Source organism: Schistocerca gregaria, chromosome 1, assembly GCF_023897955.1.
Source record: "Schistocerca gregaria isolate iqSchGreg1 chromosome 1, iqSchGreg1.2, whole genome shotgun sequence".
NCBI classification, from domain to species: Eukaryota; Metazoa; Arthropoda; class Insecta; order Orthoptera; family Acrididae; genus Schistocerca; species Schistocerca gregaria.
In genome coordinates, this window is record NC_064920.1 from 893573249 (window position 1) to 893598574 (window position 25326).

At 40.5% G+C, this 25326-nt stretch overlaps 1 protein-coding gene across 2 annotated transcripts in view; it reads right to left on the reverse strand.

Annotated features, from left to right (window-relative positions):
• The window catches only part of LOC126273842 (TRPL translocation defect protein 14), a 249328-nt gene that overhangs the window by 72742 nt on the left and 151260 nt on the right, over positions 1 to 25326 (reverse strand). For both annotated transcript variants that reach the window (XR_007549693.1, XM_049977064.1), the window contains 2 exons: positions 13400 to 13581; positions 5697 to 5766 (listed from right to left, as the gene is read on the reverse strand). Coding sequence is in view for 1 of the 2 variants with exons in the window: in XM_049977064.1 (XP_049833021.1) it covers positions 5697 to 5766; positions 13400 to 13581 (252 nt within the window). In the remaining variant the exon portion in view is untranslated. The remainder of the gene's footprint in view (positions 1 to 5696; positions 5767 to 13399; positions 13582 to 25326) is intronic.

Here is a 25326-nt window from a genome sequence, read left to right on the forward strand (position 1 = left end):
ACAAAAGAAATCCAATAAAGCCCTTGCATTGGTCACCTGCTGCTTTAGTCCATTAGCACCAGATTTTGCCACACAGTCCTAATGGATACATTCATCATATGTCCCACATTGATTTCTAACACTCTGATTTTTTTATATATAAGAGTGAGAAATTTTAGTTGCTTTCAATGTGAGGGGCGCCCATCTATAGAAAGAAACTTCCACTTGGGAAAAATATATTAAAAACAAAGATTCCAAGACTTACCAAGCGGGAAAGCGCCGGCAGACAGGCACATGAACAAAACACACAAACACACACACAGAATTACGACCTTTCGCAACTGGCAGTTGCTTCGTCAGGAAAGAGGGAAGGAGAGGGAAAAATGAAAGGATGTGGATTTTAAGGGAGAGGGTAAGGAGTCATTCCAATCCCGGGAGCGGAAAGACTTCACTTAGGGGAAAAAAAGGACAGGTGTACGCGCGCGCACAACAACAACTTCTTTGCCTCTGTACTTCCGCCTCGACTGACATCTCTGCCCTTACTCTTTGCCTTTAAATATGTCTGCTTGTGTCTGTGTATGTGCGGATGGATATGTGTGTGTGCGAGTGTACACCTGTCCTTTTTTTCCCCTAAGGGAAGTCTTTCCGCTCCCGGGATTGGAATGACTCCTTACCCTCTCCCTTAAAACCCACATCCTTTCATTTTTCCCTCTCCTTCCCTCTTTCCTGATGAAGCAACTGCCAGTTGCGAAAGCTCGTAATTCTGTGTGTGTGTTTGTGTGTGTGTGTTTTGTTCATGTGCCTGTCTGCCGGCGCTTTCCGGCTTGGTAAGTCTTGGAGTCTTTGTTTTTAAAATATATATATATATATAAAGAAAGATGGGCACCCTTCACATTGAAAGCAACTAAAATTTCTCACTCTTTCACCTTAAATTTATTAGAATAATGAGATATCTCTCTAGAGAAAATATTAAACTGTTTGCTTGTGAGCGTTATGAGCAACACTTGTATAAATGAGATTGTAGATCACACCAAACACCAGAAAATTGTCTTAGCAGAGAATACAGTATTGTAAGAAAAACTCTTACCTGCTATCAGCTGAGGATAAAGGCAAAATGAGGTGGAAAAGGATCAGTCTTTGAGCTAAAATATAGATGTAACACATTTGTGTAGCATAAATGCAAACTCTTGCACTGTTCTCTATATGCAACATCTTTTCTATACATGCAGAAGAAAAATACATAATGTGATGATTTCACACTAGTCATCTGCCCATTTCTTACCAAATGCATTTAGCATAATATTTATTCAAAGCCTCTCCGCTCTGTGGACTATTGGTGGTAATATACAACGCAGCTGCAAATTAATGAGAGACTGCTCCTTGAGAAACTATCACTTTAAGCATTCTAATATACACTGACTGAACTTGGGAAGATCTGGGAAACAATGGAGGGTGATAAGTTCTTCTGTTTACTTTGTAATGAGACTTTACCCGAAGCTGGATTTGGAAGAAGGTATTTGGATTAAACAGGAAACCAGAATAGATGTCTACACCAGGACACAAGAATAAAATATTTTAAGAAATGCATATGGTCTTCTTCATTTATTTCTGAAAACAATTCTTAAAACTGCAATACCAACAGGAAATTTAATTTGCTTTACTAAATGACACAAAAAAATGAAGTTACTGAGAAACATGATTATTGCATCACTATTTCACACTATGAAAAAATAGAACATTTTAATACTGCTGGGTGCATTGTTACAATGGTCTACAGGTTACAGATCACAAAATCTTACAGATATTACTTGTATTTTACATCATTTCTGATGAGATGTTAAGTATATATACTATACAGGCACACTCGCAAATCTGTTGACGATCACTGAGAACTGAAACCCATAGTCCATAGCGTTAAAAGGTACAATTCTAAAGCAGTTATTGAATCCAGACAGTATTTGCATTAACTGCATATAAATATCTTGGAAGAAATAAGTTTCCAGAACTGGCTGTCATTCATTTCGTGTACTGTGTTGTTTCAGGTTACACACACGCGCAATTCTGAGGATAGTAAATGGCTTACTTGTGTGCTACTGTTTGTACTATAACAATTATCATGGCTATAGCTCTCAAGCCCAGCCAACAACAGATGCACATAAAATTATACAACTAACCTGAAACAAATAATTAACAGGTTAAACATTTTACCGGAAAATGGCTACAGAGCCAAAATAATATGATACACAAAATAGCATGGAAATGAAAAACAGCCAATTAAGAAAACTTATTTGTTTCGAGAAGTATATCACAGCTGTGGACCCTGTTGCAACTAAATTATATGCATATAAATAATTTTGGCATGTGAAACAATTTTAATATACAATTTATTTTACTTAAAATGGAGAAAATAAAATAATACTGAGGCACATCTAAATGGGGGGGGGGTTATGTTCTTTAATGCCTTTGAGTGTTTTCATATGAAAGATTTTGAAGTGATGGAAAAATAGTTATTAATAAGCTTTGACTTTTTATAGCACATTATGCACAAAAAATACAAACTTTCTTGAAGATTAAAATATCTTAGGCTGAAGTCATTTAAAATATTATGATTCCTTACAGTTTGTTTTTAATGTTTGTGGCAACAGCTAGTCAGTATAGACATGGAAGATACATATCTTAATTGGTTTCAGTGCACATGACAGACATATACTATCTGAACCATATGTATGGAGCATAATTTTGGTACAAGTGATCACAAAATAACAAGAGATGGGAAAAGCATTAACTTTATCTGTAATAACTAAAGAGGAAAACAAACTAATGAGAGAGTGCAAATTAATATAACCAATTCCTCTCTGACCTGTGGGTCATACTGGAACTTCCATTCGTTCTGTGAACAATTCTAATTCTTTTACTAACAGATTTTGCAAAATTAAAAAATATATATATATATATATTGGGTTGGTAATAGTTACAATTCTGTCCTAAATTTTGGACATGTCTTCTGTGTCATATAGTGAATTATTATAATGTTATGCAAAACACTTAGTAATACTATGATCCATAACAAACAGTATTTTAACTCAGAAATCAGAATTGTGTACAATGATGATGTCAAATAGTTGTACAGTTACTGTGCTATTGTTTTTGAATACTAAATATAACAGAAGTTTTGGAACATGAAATCAGAAGCATCATATAAAGCAATCAGGAAAAAGAAATGAAGATATAAAACAGGACATTATAATATTCAAAATATTCAGTGCCTAACTTCTGCTGCAACACAGTGATTTAACTTTAGTCAGCAATAATGTATTGCAAATACAGTCACAATGTATCATCAGTGACAAAAGTAAAATAAAAAAAAGTTTTCAATTTAGTGAATAAACTGCTCCTCTTTCAGCAAGAAGTGCAAAACAAAAGTTATATTACTTGTAACAGATATTATGACAGTTCAAACACACACAATGTATGCACACAGGTAAAAAGTAACAATGAAAAGCTACAGGTACAAAGAAAATTGTCTTTCTGGAACCATTTTAAGTACACAATACAATACTGTCTTTGAAATACTTCAACCAGCAGTTATGATCCACTATTTGAATTCATTGGAATTTCCAATGCAAGTGAAAATATAAAGCTGTTTTGTGTGATTCTGTGACATAAAAATACAAATACTTTGTTTTCTTGTCAAAAATCCCTTTCAATTACGTGTATAACCATAGAGTAAAAACACAATGCCTAAAGTAAGAAGATATCACATAATACAATTTCAATTAACAAAAAGGCACTAACATTGGCCTACTTCAATCTGCAAGAAAGACATTTGCAACAATGCACACAATACACCACACAGTAGGAGACAAAAGCTGATTTTGAAATGAGGATGTCATCAAAACAGCTGTAAGTACCAGACAAAACAGAAACAACAGTTAAGATACTACTGTGTAACCTCTCAGTAATATTGTATGCCAGTTGCAATTAATGACTAGATGTACTAAGGTAGTAAAATGAAATCTGTCACTCAGAAGACACAACACACTATGAATCAGTGAAACCTACAAGCATATGCTACAAGTGGAAAAGGACTTCAGGAAGTTTCTCTATTCACCAATGTGTGTATCAGTCTGAGGTACAAGCAATACTTATCAAATAAATCACAAATTCTATGAAATGGTAAGAGCACTGCTTTATCTTACGTAACAGATTATTATACAGTAATATAAAGCACCCCACAAATAACTTTCATTTAGCAACAGTGATACGACTCATCATAGTGGCTTTTTTTATCTTGCCAATTTACTGTGCCTGTGCACAGTTTTTGTCTCTTACTAGGTATCATCACTAAGTGATATGTACAAGCAGAAGCTAGTTTCCGATATATTTAACATATCTTCTAAATGTCCATTGTCAGTGTACTGTACAGTGTGTTTAAACTTGGAGCATAATGGGTCAAATTATTCAACACGAGTCATTTACAGTATGCTGCTCAAATTTAACCTTTTCCACCCACCCTTGATTTTACAGAGAAATTTACTTGTACGGAATATTTCATCTAACAAAAGTTAATTTGAATTCATCATAGGGACGTGTTACTAACTGAATATATAGGTCACAAATTAGCCTGCGTCCACAATGTTAATTGTATGTTATTTGCTCTTTTGGTGATACCAAATTAAAAGGCAAAAGAAATTGTGAAGTGTTGGAATAAATTACTTTTTCTTCATTTCTGTTGTTTTTTCATTCCATATCTTCAGAAATTCTTAATTGTTTTTAGCAGATGTCATTAAGTAATGTTAAGTCACTTGTCATATGCTGGCCTGCCCAACTACTTCAAGTACATAGCTACACCACAATTTTCCGAAGCACAGATAGATGTAACACAATGGACATATTCGAAGCTTTTGAGCTATTCCTCTTTATCTTGCGTAATTCGCACATACACCAAATGTGTCATGCACCTTTGTTGATACTCTTACTCTAAGGTAATGAGCATCACAAAGATAGCAGACATCAAGATAAAAAGAACCAACTCTCAGTAATAAATAATTAAGGTTTCTTAATGGATAGCCTATAGCTTCAAAGAAAATGTCCTAAAACACTCTGAGTGTCACCAGTGTGCGTACTAAAACTAGAAAAAACTTGTTTTGTGTGTGTGTGTGTGTGTGTGTGTGTGTGTGTGTGTGTGTGTGTGTGTGCGCGCACATACCCACACACATGTGACATCATACAGTCACTTAAAAATAGTGACCTCTTGTTGTGTGTCTCTTAATCTGTTTTCTTCTTGTATGTGTTTAGACACTTCCTCAAAAAATATTTTTAATTTCTTCTCAATTTCTCCTCTTATGTTTCTATTCCTATTTTCCTCTTCACTGCCCCCCCCCCCCCCTCCCCAAGTTGAAGTTAAGTGCAAATGAAACTTTTTCATTACCTTTTCTTAAAATGAGCTTTCAGTGAGTAATATAATTTCAATATAAAGTTAATGTAGCCAAAATTTAACTGCAGTAAGAAAATTATTTATTTACAGCTAAACACACTATTGTAAAATAAATTTAGTGTGTTTTAGCAATGCTCTTGCCATTTCAACTAACAAGAACAAAGGAAACTAACTTACTATTTTCACAGAAAAGTACAACTTTTACACTTTGTAAAATGAGATTAATTTCAATGCCATCTTCTATATGCAATTGAAAGTAGCAATATAAATATTTTCTTACACTCCATTTACTAGCTGAGGCTCTTTCTGACCATTTTTTTGTATGTCTCCAGTTGCTTCATCTACAGTACCTGAAATAAACATTGACTCTTAATGTTATGCATACTTTGCATTTTTTAATCAATTTACTTAGAAAATATGTAAGTGTTACTATTTAGGATAAGAGGATATTGCATTACAAAACATTTACTTTAAAGCCATCAATCTTAAGACTCATTGAGTTACGTTATGATGAGCACGTGAGTGTGCGCGCACCACCCTCCCACGAATGCATGCACACAAGCCACCTTCCTCAATATTGATTTCCACCTCAATGATGGCTGCATCAATACCTCCATCCATATCAATCCTACCAACTATCATCAACACTTCACTTTGGTGGGAATTGTACCTCTAAATGTAGTTGCAAGTGTAGAACTAAAATTTTCAGTAATATTCATATTAGCACTATTCATGTGTGTGTATATAAATCTTGTCATCTGACTTGTTACAAATCACATCCATAAAATAATTGTGAAAATTATTTACGGAACATGTCATAACTAAACTAAACTGGTCTCTGCCACCCATTTTCCATGCCAAGAAGCCCCTTCCATGCAGCCTAGACACCTGTGACTCATACTCCTCTAAATTAAATGAAGTATTTATTTGTACAAGAATGACTGACCAGAATATCATAATTGTTAAGCTGTGTAGATTTTCAGATGGTGATAAATTATTTTTTGAGATGTTTTAACAAAATGAGAAAAATTTAAAAACTCAGAACAAATGTTGCAATGTGTGGTGATTTCAACAGAGTTGTCAGACTCAGATGAGCCCTACTCGAAAATGTTTTTAAACCTACTCAACTCATTAAATTTATATTGTACTAACAATGACAGCTCCATACTTGGGAATGCTTCTTTGGATAATATGACCAAAAGTTATATCGATACACAAAAGGGGGAAAGCATCAACATGTAGTGAATATCTGCAGCTGGTAGCATCAAAGGAAATAGGGGTAAGTATATGCTTTTATAGTCCAACCATCTGCCAGTTCATTCCATGGGATATCCACATGACTTAGGACCCAGAGAAAGACAACTGAGCAGGTGGCACAGCCAAGGGCAGAGAGGTGGTCATGGACAGCAGAGACTAGAGGGTGATGAGAGTACCATTGTTCAATTGCCTGCAGGCTGCTCACTGAGTAAAACACTGTGAAGGGAGGCCTGAATAACAAAATGGAGGGCCCTGTTAATGGATGGCAGCTCTACTGCGAACACACTACATGATCCCAGCAATAAATGATATTCTAAGCCAGTAGCAGATGTGAAAGTGTATCCCACTTTATCTATCATCTTAGAACCATTAGTGTAGAAGTGGCAGCACCATGGAACTTTGCAAGGATGGAATGTACAAGATACTGAAAGGCCATAGGGATGACAGAGACCTCAGCACCCTGGAATATGTCGGTCCTAATACGTGGTCTAGGCACCATCCGGGGAGGGGGGGGCATAAATGCATTCCAACCGGCAATCCAATCCCACCCGTGTGCAGCTATCAGGAGGGAGACATCCCTTATTTGCGAAGAGGACAGGGTACGTGGGGTGGTCAGGGAATCAGCAAATGGCGATTGCATAAGAAACCAGAGGTGGAGGATGGCAGGGCACAAAGGGAGAATAGGCTTCTTCAAAATCCAGAACCAAACAGTGTGAGCGACCTTGGGGAGCACAGTTTGCGTCTTGTGACCAGGTTGTGATGGCAGGCTTCTGGCCTGAGAGACACTGGGGAGGAGGGGGAGGGGAAGCACCATCCAGCAGGTGCTGAAGAAGGGAGGTACTTCTTCAGTTGGGGAGGGGATGGTATGAAACTGCAGGGGTGGGAGAGAGGATGAGGCTGGTGTAAAGAAGAGGTAGGAGGAGAAAAGGATGTAACAATGGTAAAAGTTAAAGAAAATGACACTGGATGGAATCTGTCATTTTTAGTGAGCCTAAGCAAAAGACAGATGATCCAAAGGCTTGTACTCTTGGATCTTCTTTTCCCTCTTTTGAGCTGGGAAATCTGGAGAGCATGGAGAGTGACTGTCATGACAATTGACACACACAGGTGATGGAACACAGAGGCTCCTCATGGCACCTCATGAAGTGGGTGTCTACAGTCACCACACAGAGGATCTGCTATACAGCGTGAAGACATATGCCCAAAATACAAGCACTGAAAGCACATCATGGGTGGTGGGACACACAGCCTTAAATCATATCCTCCCAGAGAAGGTCAAGGTTATGTGCTACAGATATCTCCTTTGAAAGCCAGAATGAAGGCACCAGTATTGGTGTGGTTGTCTTTACGGCCCTCCTACACACACTGAACAAAATGAACGCCATGTCACTCCAGATTAGCTAGAAGTTCCTCTTCAGTTTGCAGTATGAGGTCCCTACGAAATATGACTCCCTGGACCATATTCAGAGACTAGTGAGGGGTAATAGATACTGGGACATTGTTATATATATAAAAAAAAAGGCTTTGTGGCAGTGAATGTGTCACTGACTATCCTAGTACAGATGACATAGTGGGTAAAATGTTTCATACCAAAGCGGTAAGGGTCAGCCTGGCCCTCCTTCCAGGGTGTAGCCAGGGAAGGAAAGGCTGCTGGGTAATACAAAGCAGCATTCAATGATCCTTTACCATCCATAGAGACAGTCATTTCAGAATGATCAGATTTTCGCAGCTTGATATGCTTCGTGCTGCTAGCATCGGCCCTGATACCACCCACTCCGATCAGGAGCTCTCCTCATGGGTGCCACCCAGGCACAGCAAGGGCCACCTGGCACTGTATACATTGCTGGGAGTTCCAATGCTCCAGGAAGACAAGCAACCACTCCTTGATATACATGGGGAGGGAACAGTTCAGGTATCAGTTTGGTGAACCCTGTGTTATCAGGGGGCTCAACCAGATGGGCTCGTAAAAGCCCCACCACACGGATTGGCCACATATGCCAGTGACCAAGCAAAATGGAAGTGGCTATGGCAGGGAAGGAAGAGGGGAAGGAAGAGGAGAAGGAAAGGGGGAGAGGAATCCATGCTGTAGATGCTAGGGAGGAAATTCTTCGCCAAATGGCTCACACTAAAAATAGAAAATTTAAAAGTGGAGGTCAAACCTCAAGTGAGGACCTAAGCACCAAAAACGATGAAAGAGAACAGGCAGGAGGAACAAAATTACAAGCAAGCTGGGTTGACATAAATCAGAACACAGAGAGGGGAAGGAGGGGACAGTGGGGAACGAGAGATGAGAAGAGGGGGGCAGAGAGTGAGGATAGGGAGGGAGGATCATGGTGAAGAAAATGCAGCCAGGGAAGGAACAGTGGGCCAGCATACACTTGCACATTGTTGGCTGATGATGGGTTAATGATACCCCGAGTTCCGCATAAAAAAAATTGATCACAGCTCTTGTATCTTGCCTACATACCACCAATAAATCCACCACTGACAGTACTGATGCAACTTAACACAAGAGGCTGCAAGGCATGGGAACTCATGACAGATGATGCTTGTGGCAGCTCACTTGCTGCCTGCCACCACTGCCCCCCCCCCTCCCCCCCACTCTCTTTCCATCTATCTGCAGCGTATATTGCTTTCACAGGAGACGGTTAGGAGCACCATCCTCCTCATGACATGCTTCTGGAACCTGGCTGCCCTCTTCTGGATATCAGTATCTCATTGCTCTAAGGACTCATAATTGCTGGGCAACTAATTTCTTTAGCAAGGACACACGGGTTTCTTTGTATTGCTCTTCCACAATTTAGTCGTCGTAACTGCTGTCTGCTTCACGTCTGCTTTGCAGAGAGCTACATTAATTTAAGTATTAAATGTATTTTCTTACTCGTCACTTCTTCTTCCGTGTGTTTTTGCTTTTAGGAAGCTTCAATTGTCGAGTGCTAGTAATAGTGTTCCATAGATTTCGTGTTTGTTTTGAATACAGTCAGAGAGAGTTCCTTTAGTCAGCCACAGTGCCGGTAGTGCTAGTGTTTGTTTTGAATACAGTCCAGAGACAGGTAGTGCTATTTTCATTGATTTCTACAAGAAGTGTCTAGTAACCACAGTTTAGTCAACTATCAGCCGCCTTTAGTGAATTAGCAGTCTAGTTAAAAGTTGATTAACTCTCAACAGTAAATTTATTTCTTAGGATGGACAGGATGTGTGACTGCTGTGTACAGACGCAGGAGGAGCTGGCAACTGTTCGTGAATAGCTGAACGTGTTGATGGCCGCCGTCAGCCGTCTTCAGGCTGCTGCCTCTGAGTGTAGCGGCAGTGGGGAGTCTGGTGCGTCGCATGGTACACCCCAGGTGTTACATGCTTCACCCACTGTCCCTGCTGTCGAAACATCTTCACAGGTACCGGGCGCGGTTGGGTCACCCTCTCCCCAAGGGGAGTGGCGGGGTCAGCGGCATTCGCGACGCATGAGGCGGAGGGTAAAAGTGGAGGCTGGTCGTGTGGCATCGCCCGCTCTGCCTGTGAGTGGACATATGGCTGCTCCTTCAGCAAGGTCCGAGCAGACACGGGGGGGAGTTATTAGTTATTGGGAGCTCCAATGTTAGGTGGGTGATGGAGCCCCTTAGAGAAATAGCAGAAAGGTCGGGGAAGAAGGCTAGTGTTGTCTGCTTGCCGGAGGGTCTCATCCGAAATGTGGAGGAGGCTCTGCCAGCGGCGATAGAGAGCACTGGGTGCACCTGACTGCAAATTGTTGCTCATGTCGGCACCAATGACTCCTGCCGTCTGGGTTCAGAGGTCATCCTCAGTTTGTACAGGCGGCTGGCGGAATTGGTGAAGGTGGAAAGCCTTGCTCGCGGGGTGGTATCAGAGCTACCTATTTGCAGTATCGTTCCCAGAACCGATCGCGGTCCTCTGCTTTGGATACCAGTTCCATTTTACACAGAGTACGCGAAGGAACTTGCCCCCCTTCTTGCAGTGGTGTACCGTAGGTCTCTAGAAGAGCGTAGCGTTCCAAAGGATTGGAAAAGGGCACAGGTCATTCATCTTTTCAAGAAGGGACGTCGAACAGATGTGCAGAACTATAGACCTACATCTCTAATGTCGATCAGTTGTAGAATTTTGGAACACATATTATGTTCGAGTATAATGACTTTTCTGGAGACTAGAAATCTACTCTATAGGAATCAGCATGGGTTTCGAAAAAGACAGTTGTGTGAAACCCAGCTCGCGCTATTCGTCCACGAGACTCAGAGGGCCATAGATACGGGTTCACAGGTAGATGCCGTGTTTCTCGACTTCCGCTAGGCGTTTGATACAGTTCCCCAAAGTCGTTTAATGAACAAAGTAAGTGCATATGGACTATCAGACCAATTGTGTGATTGGATTGAAAGTAAGAGTGATTTCAGGTGTGCCGCAGGGGAGTGTCACAGGACCGTTGCTATTCACAATATACATAAATGACCTTGTGGATGACATCGGAAGTTCACTGAGGCTTTTTGCAGATGATGCTGCAGTATATCGAGAGGTTGTAACAATGGAAAATTGTGCAGGAGGATCTGCTATGAATTGACGCATGGTGCAGGGAATGGCAATTGAATCTCAATGTAGACAAGTGTAATGTGCTGCGAATACATAGAAAGAAAGATCCTTTATCATTTAGCTACAATATAGCAGGTCAGCACTGGAAGTAGCTAATTCCATAAATTATCTTGGAGTACGCATTAGGAGTGATTTAAAATGGAATGATCATATAAAGTTGATCGTCGGTAAAGCAGATGCCAGTCTGAGATTCATTGGAAGAATCCTAAGGAAATGCAATCCGAAAACAAAGGAAGTAGGTTACAGTACGCTTGTTCGCCCACTGCTTGAATACTGACCAGCAGTGTGGGATCCATACCAGATAGGGTTGATAGAAGAGAGAGAGAAGATCCAACGGAGAGCAGCGTGCTTCGTTACAGGATCATTTAGTAATTACGAAGATGATATATAAACTCCAGTGGAAGACTCTGCAGGAGCGACGCTCAATAGCTCGGTATGGGTTTTTGTTAAGGTTTCGAGAACATACCTTTACCGCAGAGTCCACCAGTATATTGCTCCCTCCTACATATATCTTGCGAAGAGACCACGAGGATAAAATCAGAGAGATTAGAGCTCACACAGAGGCATACAGACAATCCTCCTTTCCACGATCAAAACGAGACTGGAATAGAAGGGAGAACCGATAGAGGTACTCAGGGTAGCCTCCGCCAGACACTGTCAGGTGGCTTGCGAAGTATGGATGTAGATGTAGATGTAGTCTGACAGCTTGCCCCAACACAATCCAGTCAGGTTTTGTGAATTTTTTCTTTAATTCACAGCTAATGAATGTTGTACTGGTTGTTACACAGGAACCTTACTGACATGTACAAAAGGAATTGAGGTAAGTAGCAATGTATTTCTCATTATCGAAACCACAATACTGAATCAGCTACACTAACTTCTCCAATTGGATAGATAAATAACGCTACTCACCACGAAGCGATATGAGAACACACATAAATGTTACAGAAATATGCAAGCTTTCAGAGCCAGTGGCTCATCCTTCTCCTGACAGGATGGTTGAAAAGGACCGTCGGTTGCGAAAGCTAGAAATTCTGTGTGTGTGTGTGTGTGTGTGTGTGTGTGTGTGTGTGTGTGTGTGTGTGTTTTATTTATTGTGCCTATCTACTGGTGCTTTCCCGCTTGGTAAGTCTTGGAATCTTTGTTTTTAATATATTTTTCCCATGTGGCACTTTCTTTCAAAGATTCCAAGACTTACCAAGCGGGAAAGCGCCAGTAGATAGGCACAACACACACACACACACACACACACACACACACACACACACACAGAATTTCGAGCTTTCGCAACCAGCGGCTGCTTCGTCAGGAAAGAGGGAAGGAAAAGGAAAGATGAAAGGATGTGGGTTTTAAGGGAGAGGGTAAGGAGTCATTCCAATCCCAGGAGCGGAAAGACTTACCTTAGGGGGAAAAAAGGATAGGTATATACTCGCGCGCACACACACATAACCATCCATACATACACAGACACAAGCAGATATATTTATACGATTGATACAAGTGAATATTATTGGTTAAAACAGTTATTTATATTATTAGGGTTAAAATATAAATTTGTAAGGTGAAATATTAAAATTTATTTGTGGCTATATGAAAGAAACTTCCACATGGGAAAAATATATTAAAAACAAAGATTCCAATAAAAAACAGAAAGAAACTTCCACATGGGAAAAATATATTAAAAACAAAGATTCCAAGACTTACCAAGCGGGAAAGCGCCGGCAGACAGGCACATGAACAAAACACACAAACACACACACAGAATTACGAGCTTTCGCAACTGGCAGTTGCTTCGTCAGGAAAGAGGGAAGGAGAGGGAAAAATGAAAGGATGTGGGTTTTAAGGGAGAGGGTAAGGAGTCATTCCAATCCCGGGAGCGGAAAGACTTCCCTTAGGGGAAAAAAAGGACAGGTGTACACTGGCACACACACACACACACACACACACACACACACACACATATCCATCCGCACATACACAGACACAAGCAGACATTATATATATATATATATAATCATCCCCAAACAAAATGATAGTACATATACAACATTCAGTACTGTAAATGTCTTTCAAGAAATTTTTAACACATTATAAATACTTAAAGATAATACACTTACACAGATGCCATGTACTAACCTTGCAATGAGTGACAGAATTTCTTTGTAGTATCCCATTCTTCACGTAGGGAGAGATTGAACATGGAAAAATTAGGATTGCCCGTGACTTCTTTTATGATGGTCAGGAACTGAGGGAGAATTCTGTGTAGTTCACTATCATCAGCACTTGTGTATGTTTCAAGCAGGACAAGACCTTTACACCTTTAGAAACATAATAAGTTTATGAGAAAATTATGAATTTATGACTTAATTACAAATTAATAAACACAGCTTACATATCTTATAAGTTCAGTGAAAAAGTTTCTATCAATAAGATTTTCATGGGACACATTTGAGGGGTGAACAAAAAGGGAAGAGAGGGTGTAATAGGGGAAAGGGGGAAAGAGGGAAAGGGGGATGATGGCAGGGTATGGGGCAGAAAGCAAGATTACTAACGCAGCACGTTAGTCCATTTAATACTCCCGTTATATCATCCACTATACATTAAGAATAGTCAAATTTTAAGATACATAGTACTAAAATAAGAAACTTGTTCTTGCTAAGTAAACTGGCTGGGATAAATTATCAGCCAAGGAGACAGCAAATTTTCTTCCATACTCATACCTTCAATCAAAAGAGACCTCCTCCTCATCCTCATCCTCCTCCCCCTCCACCCCCCCCCCCCCCCCCCCCACACACACACACACCAAAGTTACTGCTGCACTGTAGTGCCAGACCCCATCAACATCAGCTATCTGATATCTGAATAATAACCAATTGACACTGCACTTAAAACTTCTGTACAAACTAACTTTGCTTGCCTGGTAGAAAAATAAATAAGGTATGGCAGTTGTTTGGGAGAGAAAAATGAACACTGTTAGTCCTCTTCAAGTTGGAGGATTGTTCATTTATCAGCATTGCCAAGCTATAATGCATGGCTAGCTCACAGTTGTTTGTTCTGCATTAGATTGTTGTGTACAGGTGATTTGGCAAGGTAGCACTCTCAGACGCCTGACAAGTGCTTATTTGCTTTCTGCTAATCTGGCACCTAGTGTGCTTTGTTATTGGGAAAGTAGTCTTAGATTTCTTTCTCCGACACAGTTAGACCAATTGTTAAATATCTGCATGTCCTATGGGTCATAATAGCAGTGTCTGCTTCTCTTCTTATTACTATCAACAAACTTCAATCTCTCACCACAGTCAAATATGCTGAATATATTCTGTTATTTCCTTATACATTTTTTTCAATCTCAACATCTCTGGAGCAAGTATTTATGAACTGTGTATACATAAATAATTTGGGAGTGAAGGAGACTACTCACCAAATAGCACAAGCATTGAATAGTCATCAAGTAGTAGAATGAAGATTTTCTACCTTCTGGGCACACCCTTTAACAAGCTAAATGCATGCCATCTGAACACATAATACAGAGATTGCTGTTTGGCAAGTGGAATGGGGTGACTGACTCTGTGGTGTGGTGAAGGAGGTGTATGTGTGTGTGGGAGGGGGGGGGGGGGGGTAGCAGGAGAAAAGATGGGAAGTAGGAGGGAGGGGTTGGGTAGGTGTAGCTGCTGACTTGGAGAGAGGCAGGTGTTCAGGATAGGAATATGACATGAGCACCAGAGCTGGCAAGTTGTGTGGAGAACAAAGATGCTGATATGAAGACTTGGATTGGGATGTGGTGACAGGACAGAGGAACGAGAGAATGTTGGGTATAGAGAGTGCGTGCAGTGGGTTAGCAGCAACAACAGGCATGAGGATTATGGGAGGATAATTTCCATTTGTATAGTGCAGAAAAGCCTGTGCTGAAGTGGGAAAGGATCCAAATGGCACAGATCGTGAATCAACCACTGAACTTGAGCATGTTGTGCTAAGTGGTGTGTTCTGTCACTGGGTGGTCAACTCTGTTGTCGGTCATAGTTTGCTGGAGACCATTCATTCTGGTGAACAGCTAGCTGGTGGTTATGACCAAATAAAACTCTATGCAGAAATTGCAATAGAGCTGGTATATGATATGGCTGGTCTCAAAGGGGACCCTGTGTGAGATAAGATAAGCCTGTGATAGGACTGGAATAGGATGTGGTGGGTGCGTGATTTGGGCATCCTCTTCCATAAAGTACTCTGGAGGTAAAATAGTTCCCCATTTAGCTCTCCATGCAGGGACTAATGGATCTTTCAAAGGGACATTACATCTGTGGCGAAAGGTTGGGAATGGAAGTGTCATAGGGGTGGATCACAATACTGTCCATGTAGAATGGATAGTGGAATACCACCTTAGGAGGGGTGAAAAGAATCGCAAGTACAGTGTCCCTCATTTCTGGGTATGGTGATAAGATAGTCAAAGCTCTGGTGAAGGACATGATTCATGTGCTCCATTCTGGGGTTATATTTGGTGAATGTATGAAGGAGTGACAGCTGTAAAATGTAGGTGCTATTCGTCAACTCCTTGCCACAGCAGTCTTATACCTGTGAAAGACTCAGATGAAGATCTACTTAGTCACTCACTGAACACATCCTACTCCTGTCATGTCACAGCTTCCTCGTACCCCATCACCTGCATGGCTACCTGGAAATGCAGTTGTTTACATGGGTTCTGCTGCATTTTATGTGGCTATGATCACCAACCAGCTGTTCCATCAGGATGAACAGCCAGTGCCGCAATGGCCAAAAACTAGATGCTCAATTTCAATGGCTGCTTCACAACCCCTGCCATCTGGATGCTTCCCTCCCCAGCACAAGCTCTTCTGAACTACACAGATGGTAGCTGCCCTTGCAATACATCCTTCACTCCCATAATCTTCCTCACCTCAATCTTTGCTAATCTGGTGCACCCACATTCTCTACCAAAGAAGTCAAACCCTATCCCATCCTGTCACCCTCTCCAAACCAGGCCTTCATATCATCGTCATTGTGCACGACAACCCATTGGCTCTGTCCTGATTGTCACATTACTCTCCTGTACACACCTGCGACCTCCCCCTCCTGCATCCCTATCCCTTATACTAGCTGCCTCCCTTTGAGCTGTCAGCTACCAACCCCAAACCCCTCCTTCATTCCTAAATTATTTGCATTCTACCAGAACTTTCCTTACCATGTTCATATTGCCTAGTGGCTACTGGCTACCTTCTGGTCTCCACTTCATATTGTCTATGCTTTAACTGTATCATAATTTACACCTGCTTTGTCTCTCCCATATTTCCCATTCAATTTGTCACACACACATCACCAGCTCCAACCAATGTGGTCCCATAATATTTTTGCACCCCTTATCACTAATAGTGGCCATTTCAAATGTAATTCACTATCTGAAGAATTGCTGCCAGCTCGATCACGGTTCAAACATCATCAAGCAACAACTTACTTAATTTCTCCTCCAAACTCCCCCCACAACCCCAACTTGCCACCCCCCCCCCCCCCCCCCCCAAGCTTAAGTCACCATCATTTTACATTTGATTCCTTCCTCACTCCCCTTCCCCACCGAGCACTCGACTGTAACTTACGTACTGTTGAATCATTTCCCTTCACTCAAGTATCCCACAGCCCTCAGCAAAACTTCTGACTATTTCACTCCCCAAACCTGATCTCTGTTATAATACTTCCTTTTACAATCATCTAACACTTTCATTTATTGATTTATGACATTTATTTCATGTTTCACTAGTGTCATCCCATTCTGAATGGATCCTTGCTCCATCTACCCGTCAGTTCAAAAATGTATCTCTATCCCTGGTTAAAACCCAGTTCCACACACCATTCCTTAAATGCTATGTGACCATTGATCTCACCCACCCTCTGCCTCGCCATAAAAATTACCCTTTCTGGATCCCATTCTCCCTTTCATAATGAGCTTCATCTTTTCATATTCCGATGATCCCTGTCCCTCACAAATCTGGCATCAAAGAGACAAACCTACATAGACAATCTATATAGCACACGCATCCCAGAACCACCACTACTGACTCCACAAGATACTGTTACTGTGCAATTCCAACAACCTACATCATATCCCTTAAATATAAATTCTTGCTCTCCAACACCGGGAAGAGCATTCCAGACACACCTCCATAAATTATCGAACTTATTGACACCTTAAACCTCCCTCACAGCACCACTAACCCATCAAAGCCTATTTCAACCCCAATGAACCCCCCAATCAACTACTTATATAACATCCAGAAACGCCTCTCAACTTTTCATTTTACTTCATCCTCATGAACTCCCTCCTAACAGTCCACCAAATCCAAAAATTAAAGAAATCCAAACTGCTATTGTAAACATCAGCCTACAGAGGTTTCAATCATACTGGAAGACCTCACTTTCAGTCTAACACCCAAGTTCAACCATGCTGGACTCAAAAGACCAACTCTCTCTCTCCTGATAACTACAGTGGACACACTTTTTCTAACCCAATGCACCCAGACCTAACAGTCTCATCCTCCTCTGCCCTTCACCCCCTCCCAAGTCATGCCTTCACATTGTCGTCACTGTACATTACAGCATCCTTTCTTTCAGGAGTGCTAATTCTGCAAGGTTTGCAGGAGAGCTTCTGTAAAGTTTGGAAAGTAGGAGACGAGGTACTGGCAGAAGTAAAGCTGTGAGGACGGGCCGTGAGTCGTGCTTGGGTAGCTGAGATGGTAGAGCACTTGCCCGCAAAAGGCAAAGGTCCCGAATTTGAGTCTCGGTCCGGCACACAGTTTCAACCTGCCAGGAAGTTTTCATTGTACACTACAACTCACTGGCTCCATTTCCCATGTTCTACATTCCTAACCAGTACACCTGGTGCCTCTTTCTCTATTCCTATCCAACAAAAAGGCTGCTTCCCTGTGAGCCACCACCTACCCTGCCACCTCTTGCTTCCCACCTTTTTCTCTCTTTCTGGCTCAAAGGGTTTGTCCAAAAGTTAGAAAGTTTTCTTTCAATCTTTTTTGTGCATCTGTTGACAACTCAATGCTTCTAGTATTTGGTGAGAGGTCTCCATTACTCCTAAATTATTTACAATCTCCCAGAACTTTTCTTAGCATATTGGATAGGCATATTTGTAATACTGGCTGTGTTTATCTTGGTTATAATGATCCATTCAGTATTCTGTTTATAATAGTTTATCCCTTTCCTATTTTCCTGTCCATTATTAGACCTACTTGTACATTATCTGTTCTTGATTTTGTGTTAGTTAATCTCATATTTGGCCGATGACAAATCCTGTTCACTTTTGCTGTATCCAATTTCAAAACAATGCTTTCTCTTCTTAAATTCTCTAACCTATTTAAACAATCCATAAAATAAAATATTTTCTTTTCTAATGCCAGGTCCTCCTTAGTAATACCTATCTTGAGAAATAAAAGTGGGACTTTTTGACCTGTTGTACAGTTTATCATCATAATTATCATACTGCAGAGCTGCACATCCTCCTAAAACATAACGCCAATAGTTGCCGTTTGATTTTGGCTGTCTGCACTGTCTGAAATAACTTTTATAAAACTTTAAGCAGAGTAAAATGTTGGCTAATTGATTTATATAGCAAGTGATAATTGCATGGAGGAAAAGATGAGTTGCTTTAATGATTTATTAAAGCAGTAACATGATTAATAGTACAATGTAGCTAGTAATTAACATATTCCTCAACAACATGTGGCAAGAAAAGAGGGTGGAGAGTTAGCTATGAAAATAAATTCATGCTTTTCTAACTGTCAGGTTGCCAATTTGGAACACATGATGCCAATTTCAGTTTACAACAAATGAACATTTTCCCCAGAGTTATACATTCAATGAACACAAAACATTGACGTAAATTCCTATTTAAATCATTAGCTATTTTTAAATAAATTTAGTCTGGAACAAATGCTTCTCCATTCTTCATTATCATATTCTCAAGAATTAAAACAGTTCTCAGAGGTCGAGATTTCCTACTGCCCAAACAAAACTTCGTAGTTCTAAAATCATACCTAGATTAAATTCAACAAAAATAAAAAATACAACCTCCACAACATCCTAGTCCATCCATATGCCACTCCCAATCCCAACAACTTGCCACAAGGATCATATTCCTGTGGAAGATCCAGATGCAAAACCTGCCCAACCCACCCAGCTAGCACATCCCATTCCAGTCCTGTAACAGGTTTATGCCATCCCATCAGAGGCCAGGCCACCTGTGAAAGCAGCCATGTCATTTACCAACTCTGCTGCAATCCCTATGCAGCCTTTTCTATTTGTATGACTATCAATCAGCTGTCCACCGAGATAAGTGGTCACCACCAAACTGTAGCCAAGAGCAAAGTAGACCACCCTGTGGCACGACATGCAGCTGAACATAAAACACTTTATTTCAATGGCAGCTTCACTACCCGAGCCATCTGGATCGTTCCCTCCACCACCATCTTTTCTGAACTGCACAGATGGGAGTTATCCTTACAACACATTCTCCACTCCGCGATTAATCTGGCCTCAACCTACGGTAACATGCTGTCCCCACATCCTCCACCCAACAATTTCCACCACTATATCCTATCATTTCCTCCCCATTCCCATCTCCCACCCTGTTTATTTGCACCTCTCTGCAAACACATTCACCCGTCTTTCTCCACTCCTCTCATTTTTTGTTCCATTTTCCTCACCCCTCTGCCCCACAACCAGACAGCGTTCCTCTCTCTCCCCACCTACACTACTCTCTCTTCCCCTTTCCACAACCTCTCCAGATTGCTGGTTGCATCCCACATGATGTTTCATTCTGGGCCGAGATGCTGGAGTACACGGTCACGTGCGCGTGGGGGGTGTGCTTGCTTTCAGTTGCGCGCGCGTGTGTGTGTGTGTGTGTGTGTGTGTGTGTGTGTGTGTGTGTGTGTGTGTGTGTGTACTGGTGTACTGATGAAGGCTGAGGCTGTGTCTTTTAATCATGCCTGTCTGCAACATGATGAGTCTTCTTTATGGTAAGTAGCAAAATCTATCTTTTCCTACATTGTTGATATTCCTACCTGGAGCTTCCATTGCTTAAAAAATGGAATAGTAGTTATAATAATGAGCCATAATCAATGGCTCCATTTAATATCCTACTGCTGAGAATGCCACTGAACTAAACATGGCTAATTTAAAGCCCCCTTCCCAATTTCAGAAAAAACTGCTTCACTCTGAGCTAGCCTTTCCAAAAGGTTTCCATCTTTTGTTTATCTGTTTGCAACTGAATTACCTTTATCACAATTTACAGAATTATCTGAAACTATAACCACATACAAACTGTATATCAGAGAAACAGAGGCTTGTTCTGCTGAATGAGAGGATGGTTTGAAAAAATTTAACTAACAGTGAATTAATATGGACAACCAAATAAGATTCTGGGCCAGGAAGGTTCTTCGGGACAGGGATATGAAAAATGATATATCAAACAGTTCAACAACTTCATAGTGCATGAGCAAAAAAGCAAAAGAAAAGTGTCAAGAGAAACTAACTTTTTCTTCTTGCTCCTTGTATTTTACCCCTCCTATATTCGGAAATTTAAGGTGTGTACCCAGTTAATATTGTCAAAGGCTTTCTCCAAATCAACAAAATTTATAGACAAAGGTTTATCTTTCATCACCATATTTCTAAGGTGAGTTGTGTCAATACTGCTTCAAATGTTCCAATATTTCTCTGAATCCCAGACTGATCTTCCCTAAGGTCAGCTTCTACCATTTTTCCATTCTTCCATGAATAATTTGTAGCAGTATTTTGCAATAATGACATTCTGAATTTATAGTTCATTAACAGTCACACCTGTCAGCACCTATTTCTTTGGAATTATTATATTTTCCTGAAGTCTGGGGCACTTCGTCTAATTCATAAATCTTCCAGACCAGGTGAATTGGTTTTGTTATGCTGTCTCTCTCAATTATTAGTTCTGAAAGAATGTCATCTATTCTGGGGGCCTTGTTGAGTTAGGTCTTTCCGTATTCTGCCAAATTCTCCTCACAGTATGTGTCTCTTATCTCACTTTCTTCTACATCTTCTCTTTATATAATAGTGCCTTCAAGTGCAGTTGCCTTGTATAGCCCTTCTGTGTACTCCTTTCAGCTTTCACTTCTTTGCTTAGTACTGGTTTTCCATCTGAGCTCTTGATATTCATACTGCTGTCTCTCTTTTTTCAAAAGGCCTCTTTTAATTTTCCTGTGGATGGTAACTATCTTTCCCCTAGTTACACCTGCTTCCAGTTACTTACATTTATCTACTAGCCACTTCTGATTAGTCATTTTGTATTTCCTGTCTCTAATTTTTTAGACATTCATATTCCATTTCACACACTTCATTTGCTGTATTTTTATATTTTATCCATTCATTAAGCAACACACGATATACCAGCTCCCACACTACCGTTATTGTTGCAGTTCCTGGTAATTATTGTAAAATGCATGAGAAATGAACATGTCTTCCTTATCTGAATGTAGCTGCACTTACCAGTGCCTGATGCTGATGAAACCTGCAGACATCTTTGTATGATGTTCTAATATTCTTGAAGGGTGTGCTACCTCTGGAAACACACACCTTTCTGTAACAATACTTCACAAAACTGGCAGTGGTATCTTGTTTAACTTCTTTTATGATGTACTGCACAAACTCTGCAAGACCGTATTGGAAATTTATTTTTCCACTTCCCACAACAGTCCGAATAGTATGTTCTTACATGTTCCCTGACAATCGACCAGGTGGATCCTTAGGATGTGCTTGTTTTGTAGGTCGGATTGCTTCAGTTTCCTCCACATCTGGTGCACTATAGTCTGATTTAAAGTAGTTGTCACTTGACATTTGCACTGCAAAGTTGCGGCGTTGTCACGTCAAGCACTGGCTGGAGGCAGCCGACTCAGCGCATCGCTATCCCCAGCGATAGAAAATCATTTTAAAGCCTGTATCTTCTACAAAAAGTAAGTAAAAAATTTCAAACCCACATATGATGTATATCTTTACAATGCCTCTCAATCTGTCAAATATCTATTCTTAATTTTAATTAGGGCAAGAGTTATGTTAATTTGTTTGAAACCATTTAAATTCTCGACTTCGCAAACAGCTTCTAACTTATCACGTCCTTACTGAAAAACTATTGGTGTCACAGCAAAAGATTTTTTTTCCATTCATTACCAAAATAATGCATTCGGCAAAGAATCCTTAAAAGTTTTCGTAGTGCATCACGTTTCCTGTATATAAATTTCTGAAAACAGCATTTTTAAGCAACCCTATCAGTACTGAACTCTAAACAGATATGACGTTTAAAATCTATAACTCCTAGAAATATTATGCCTCAGTGGGATCTACAAGCAAATCAAATATCGTTTCTTAATTTTAATTAGGGCCGTTGTTACATTGACTATTGAAGTGTGAGAAATTTTCGCATCCGGAAAATTTTTCTTCTTTAGATTGCAAATCTCGAAAACTATTACACACATTGAGTAACATCTTGGTGTATATACAAAATGAAATAGAATTAAAATTCAGTCTAACTTACCGTAAGTAGATGACGAGAGCTGTCCAAACAGTATTTCTTAGTCTCACAACAATAATAAGAATTAATCGAAATAAATTCACAAACACAATATTTAATGGCAGTAAGTACACTACACGCTAATCAGACAATGCGAAAACACCGCTTAATTCAGAATAAGAGTCAGTGGAACTATCCGTCTCGCTGCTCGTATTGACAGATATAATCAACTCTTTGACACTTTGTTGTAAGATACCTTCATTGTTCCATGCGTCCTGTATCACTCCTTTCACGTGATGCACTACCTTCTGCCAGTCTTCCGAGGCCACAATTTCAACTGCCTCTTTCGAAAGGCGTTCCACTTCGGTTAATGTGAATTTCTTATTTTCTGCAGCAATATGCCATTTAACTTGAGCCCAAATCAGCTCTATTGCGTTGAAATGGCAATGGTAAGGAGGCAATCTGGGCACATTATGCCCGTATTGTTTTGCTGCTTCATCCACAATATAAATCGGGTTCTTTGGCTTGTGTTGCGATACAAGTTCTAATAATTCTGCCCTTGTAAAATTACTGTCGAACTGCACCTTATGTTTCTGTAACCAGCTAACAATGTCGTTTTTCCTCATTGTCTTCGTGGGTGCCTTGTCTTGTATTACTGAATGATAAGGAGCATTACCCATAACAATGATAGAGTTTTTTTGTTAAGTTCTGGAGCACACAGTCTTCAAACCATTTCACGAAAGTATTGTGGTTCATCTCTTCCTGGTAGTTGGAGGTCTTATTTGAACTGAATAGCAGCAGACAATTTGGAATGAAAAGTTTTGAATTTACGACATGTGCTACAATTACTCTTTTTCCTCTGCCGATCGGAGCTGCCACACTTCCGCTGATGGTGCCGTCTGTCCAGCCTTTTTTTAAAACTGTGTCCTGCATTCACCCATGTTTCATCAAGCCCAACTATATCATCAAAATTTGTCCCCACTAATTCTATAAGAAAGCAGCATCGCCAGGCTGCAATATCTTGGCGTTCCATTAGTAACTTTCTGCCAGAGACAGATTTATAGCGGAATCCTAACATTTTAACAACTTGTAACAAAGACGATTTACTACCCTGAAACAGGTCAGCCGCTGTGAGGGTAGCATGTAGTTTTTTGAGTGTTGGATACTCCTTCCTCGAATAAAATGCGTATATTTGACGACGAATGGCATCTTCCTGAAAAGAGTCAAGTTTTGTGACCCTCTTCTCTAGTCGCCTCTTTTTCCCAGGTGTATCCAATTTAGATGATTCGCTTGAGCCTTCTTCTTTCGTGAATTTCTCCTTGCGGATTCTTATTACTGATCGCTCGCTAACTTGCAGAGCAGCTGCGGTTCGCTCCACCACCTTATCCAAAGGAACGTGAGGCCCTCCTGCATCCCTCCCTCTCTCAAAATACTCCCGTAAGGAACACACGTATTCACGCGCCTGACTGCGTATAACGACGCCATGTCCTCCACTTTTTGAAGCTTTCCGAGGAGTGTGCAGCCTCGGCCTCCCTCTCTTGCGACTGCTTTCATCAGACATCTTAAACACGCGAAGCTACTAGTCACTCAAATCTCTCACCCGCACGTCTACAACGGCTTGCTGAGGACTGGTTGGCACAATGCCTTAGTCAGCTCAGCAGAGCGAAGTGGCAACGCAGTGGCAGCCGACAGCGCCGGCTGACATTGGTTTATTGGTGACAACTACTTTAAATCAGACTATTTGTCCAGGCTCTTGCAACTTCTTTTAGGGAGGTTTCATGTATATTTTGTGTGTCTGGATTTAGATTTCTGCAGGCTTTGTATGTGTTAAAGCAGAATCTATTAGAAACCAAACTACTTCCTTTGTCCATTTACTGGTTTTCCACATTATTCCACAATAGGAAAGATATTGATCACCTCTGTCCATGCATTTCATTTTATAAGGATGCATTGTGAATTATTGTTATGACTGTCGCCTCTCTACCGGGCCTTTAGAGATATGGCTTCTGGTTGTGAACACTGAGGGAGCCCTCTATTGATTGTACCACAAACTCTTGCTTTCCTTCCTAGAAGTGTTTTGGCAATAGCTGTACTGTTGTAATAATTGTCTTGATAAATATGGTGCCACATGCCAAGGTGAGGTGAAAGTACAGAGATAATAGTGTCTTGAAGCTTTTTTTCTCTTCCCTAGTGTATAATTCTAGATTGTAGATATATCAACTTTCATTTTCGCAAACCATATCTGATAAGCTTTCCAGGATTATATGCCCTAAAATGAAGCTGCCCTCTCCACTGTATCATTGCTCCATTAAGAGAAATCTCCCGTTCAGGTTTTTATATGGTCTGAAACTTATCTAGTTCAATTATGCAGAGTTTTCTTGACCACTCAGTAAGGAATTGTTATTGAAGTGCCATGATTTTCATATTGCTCAAAACAATTTCTGCTCATTAGCTTGCCAAAAATTGGTTTGTCAATTACAGGCTCTCTTGACCAATAGTTCTTCAGATTTTTTTTTTATTTGCTCCA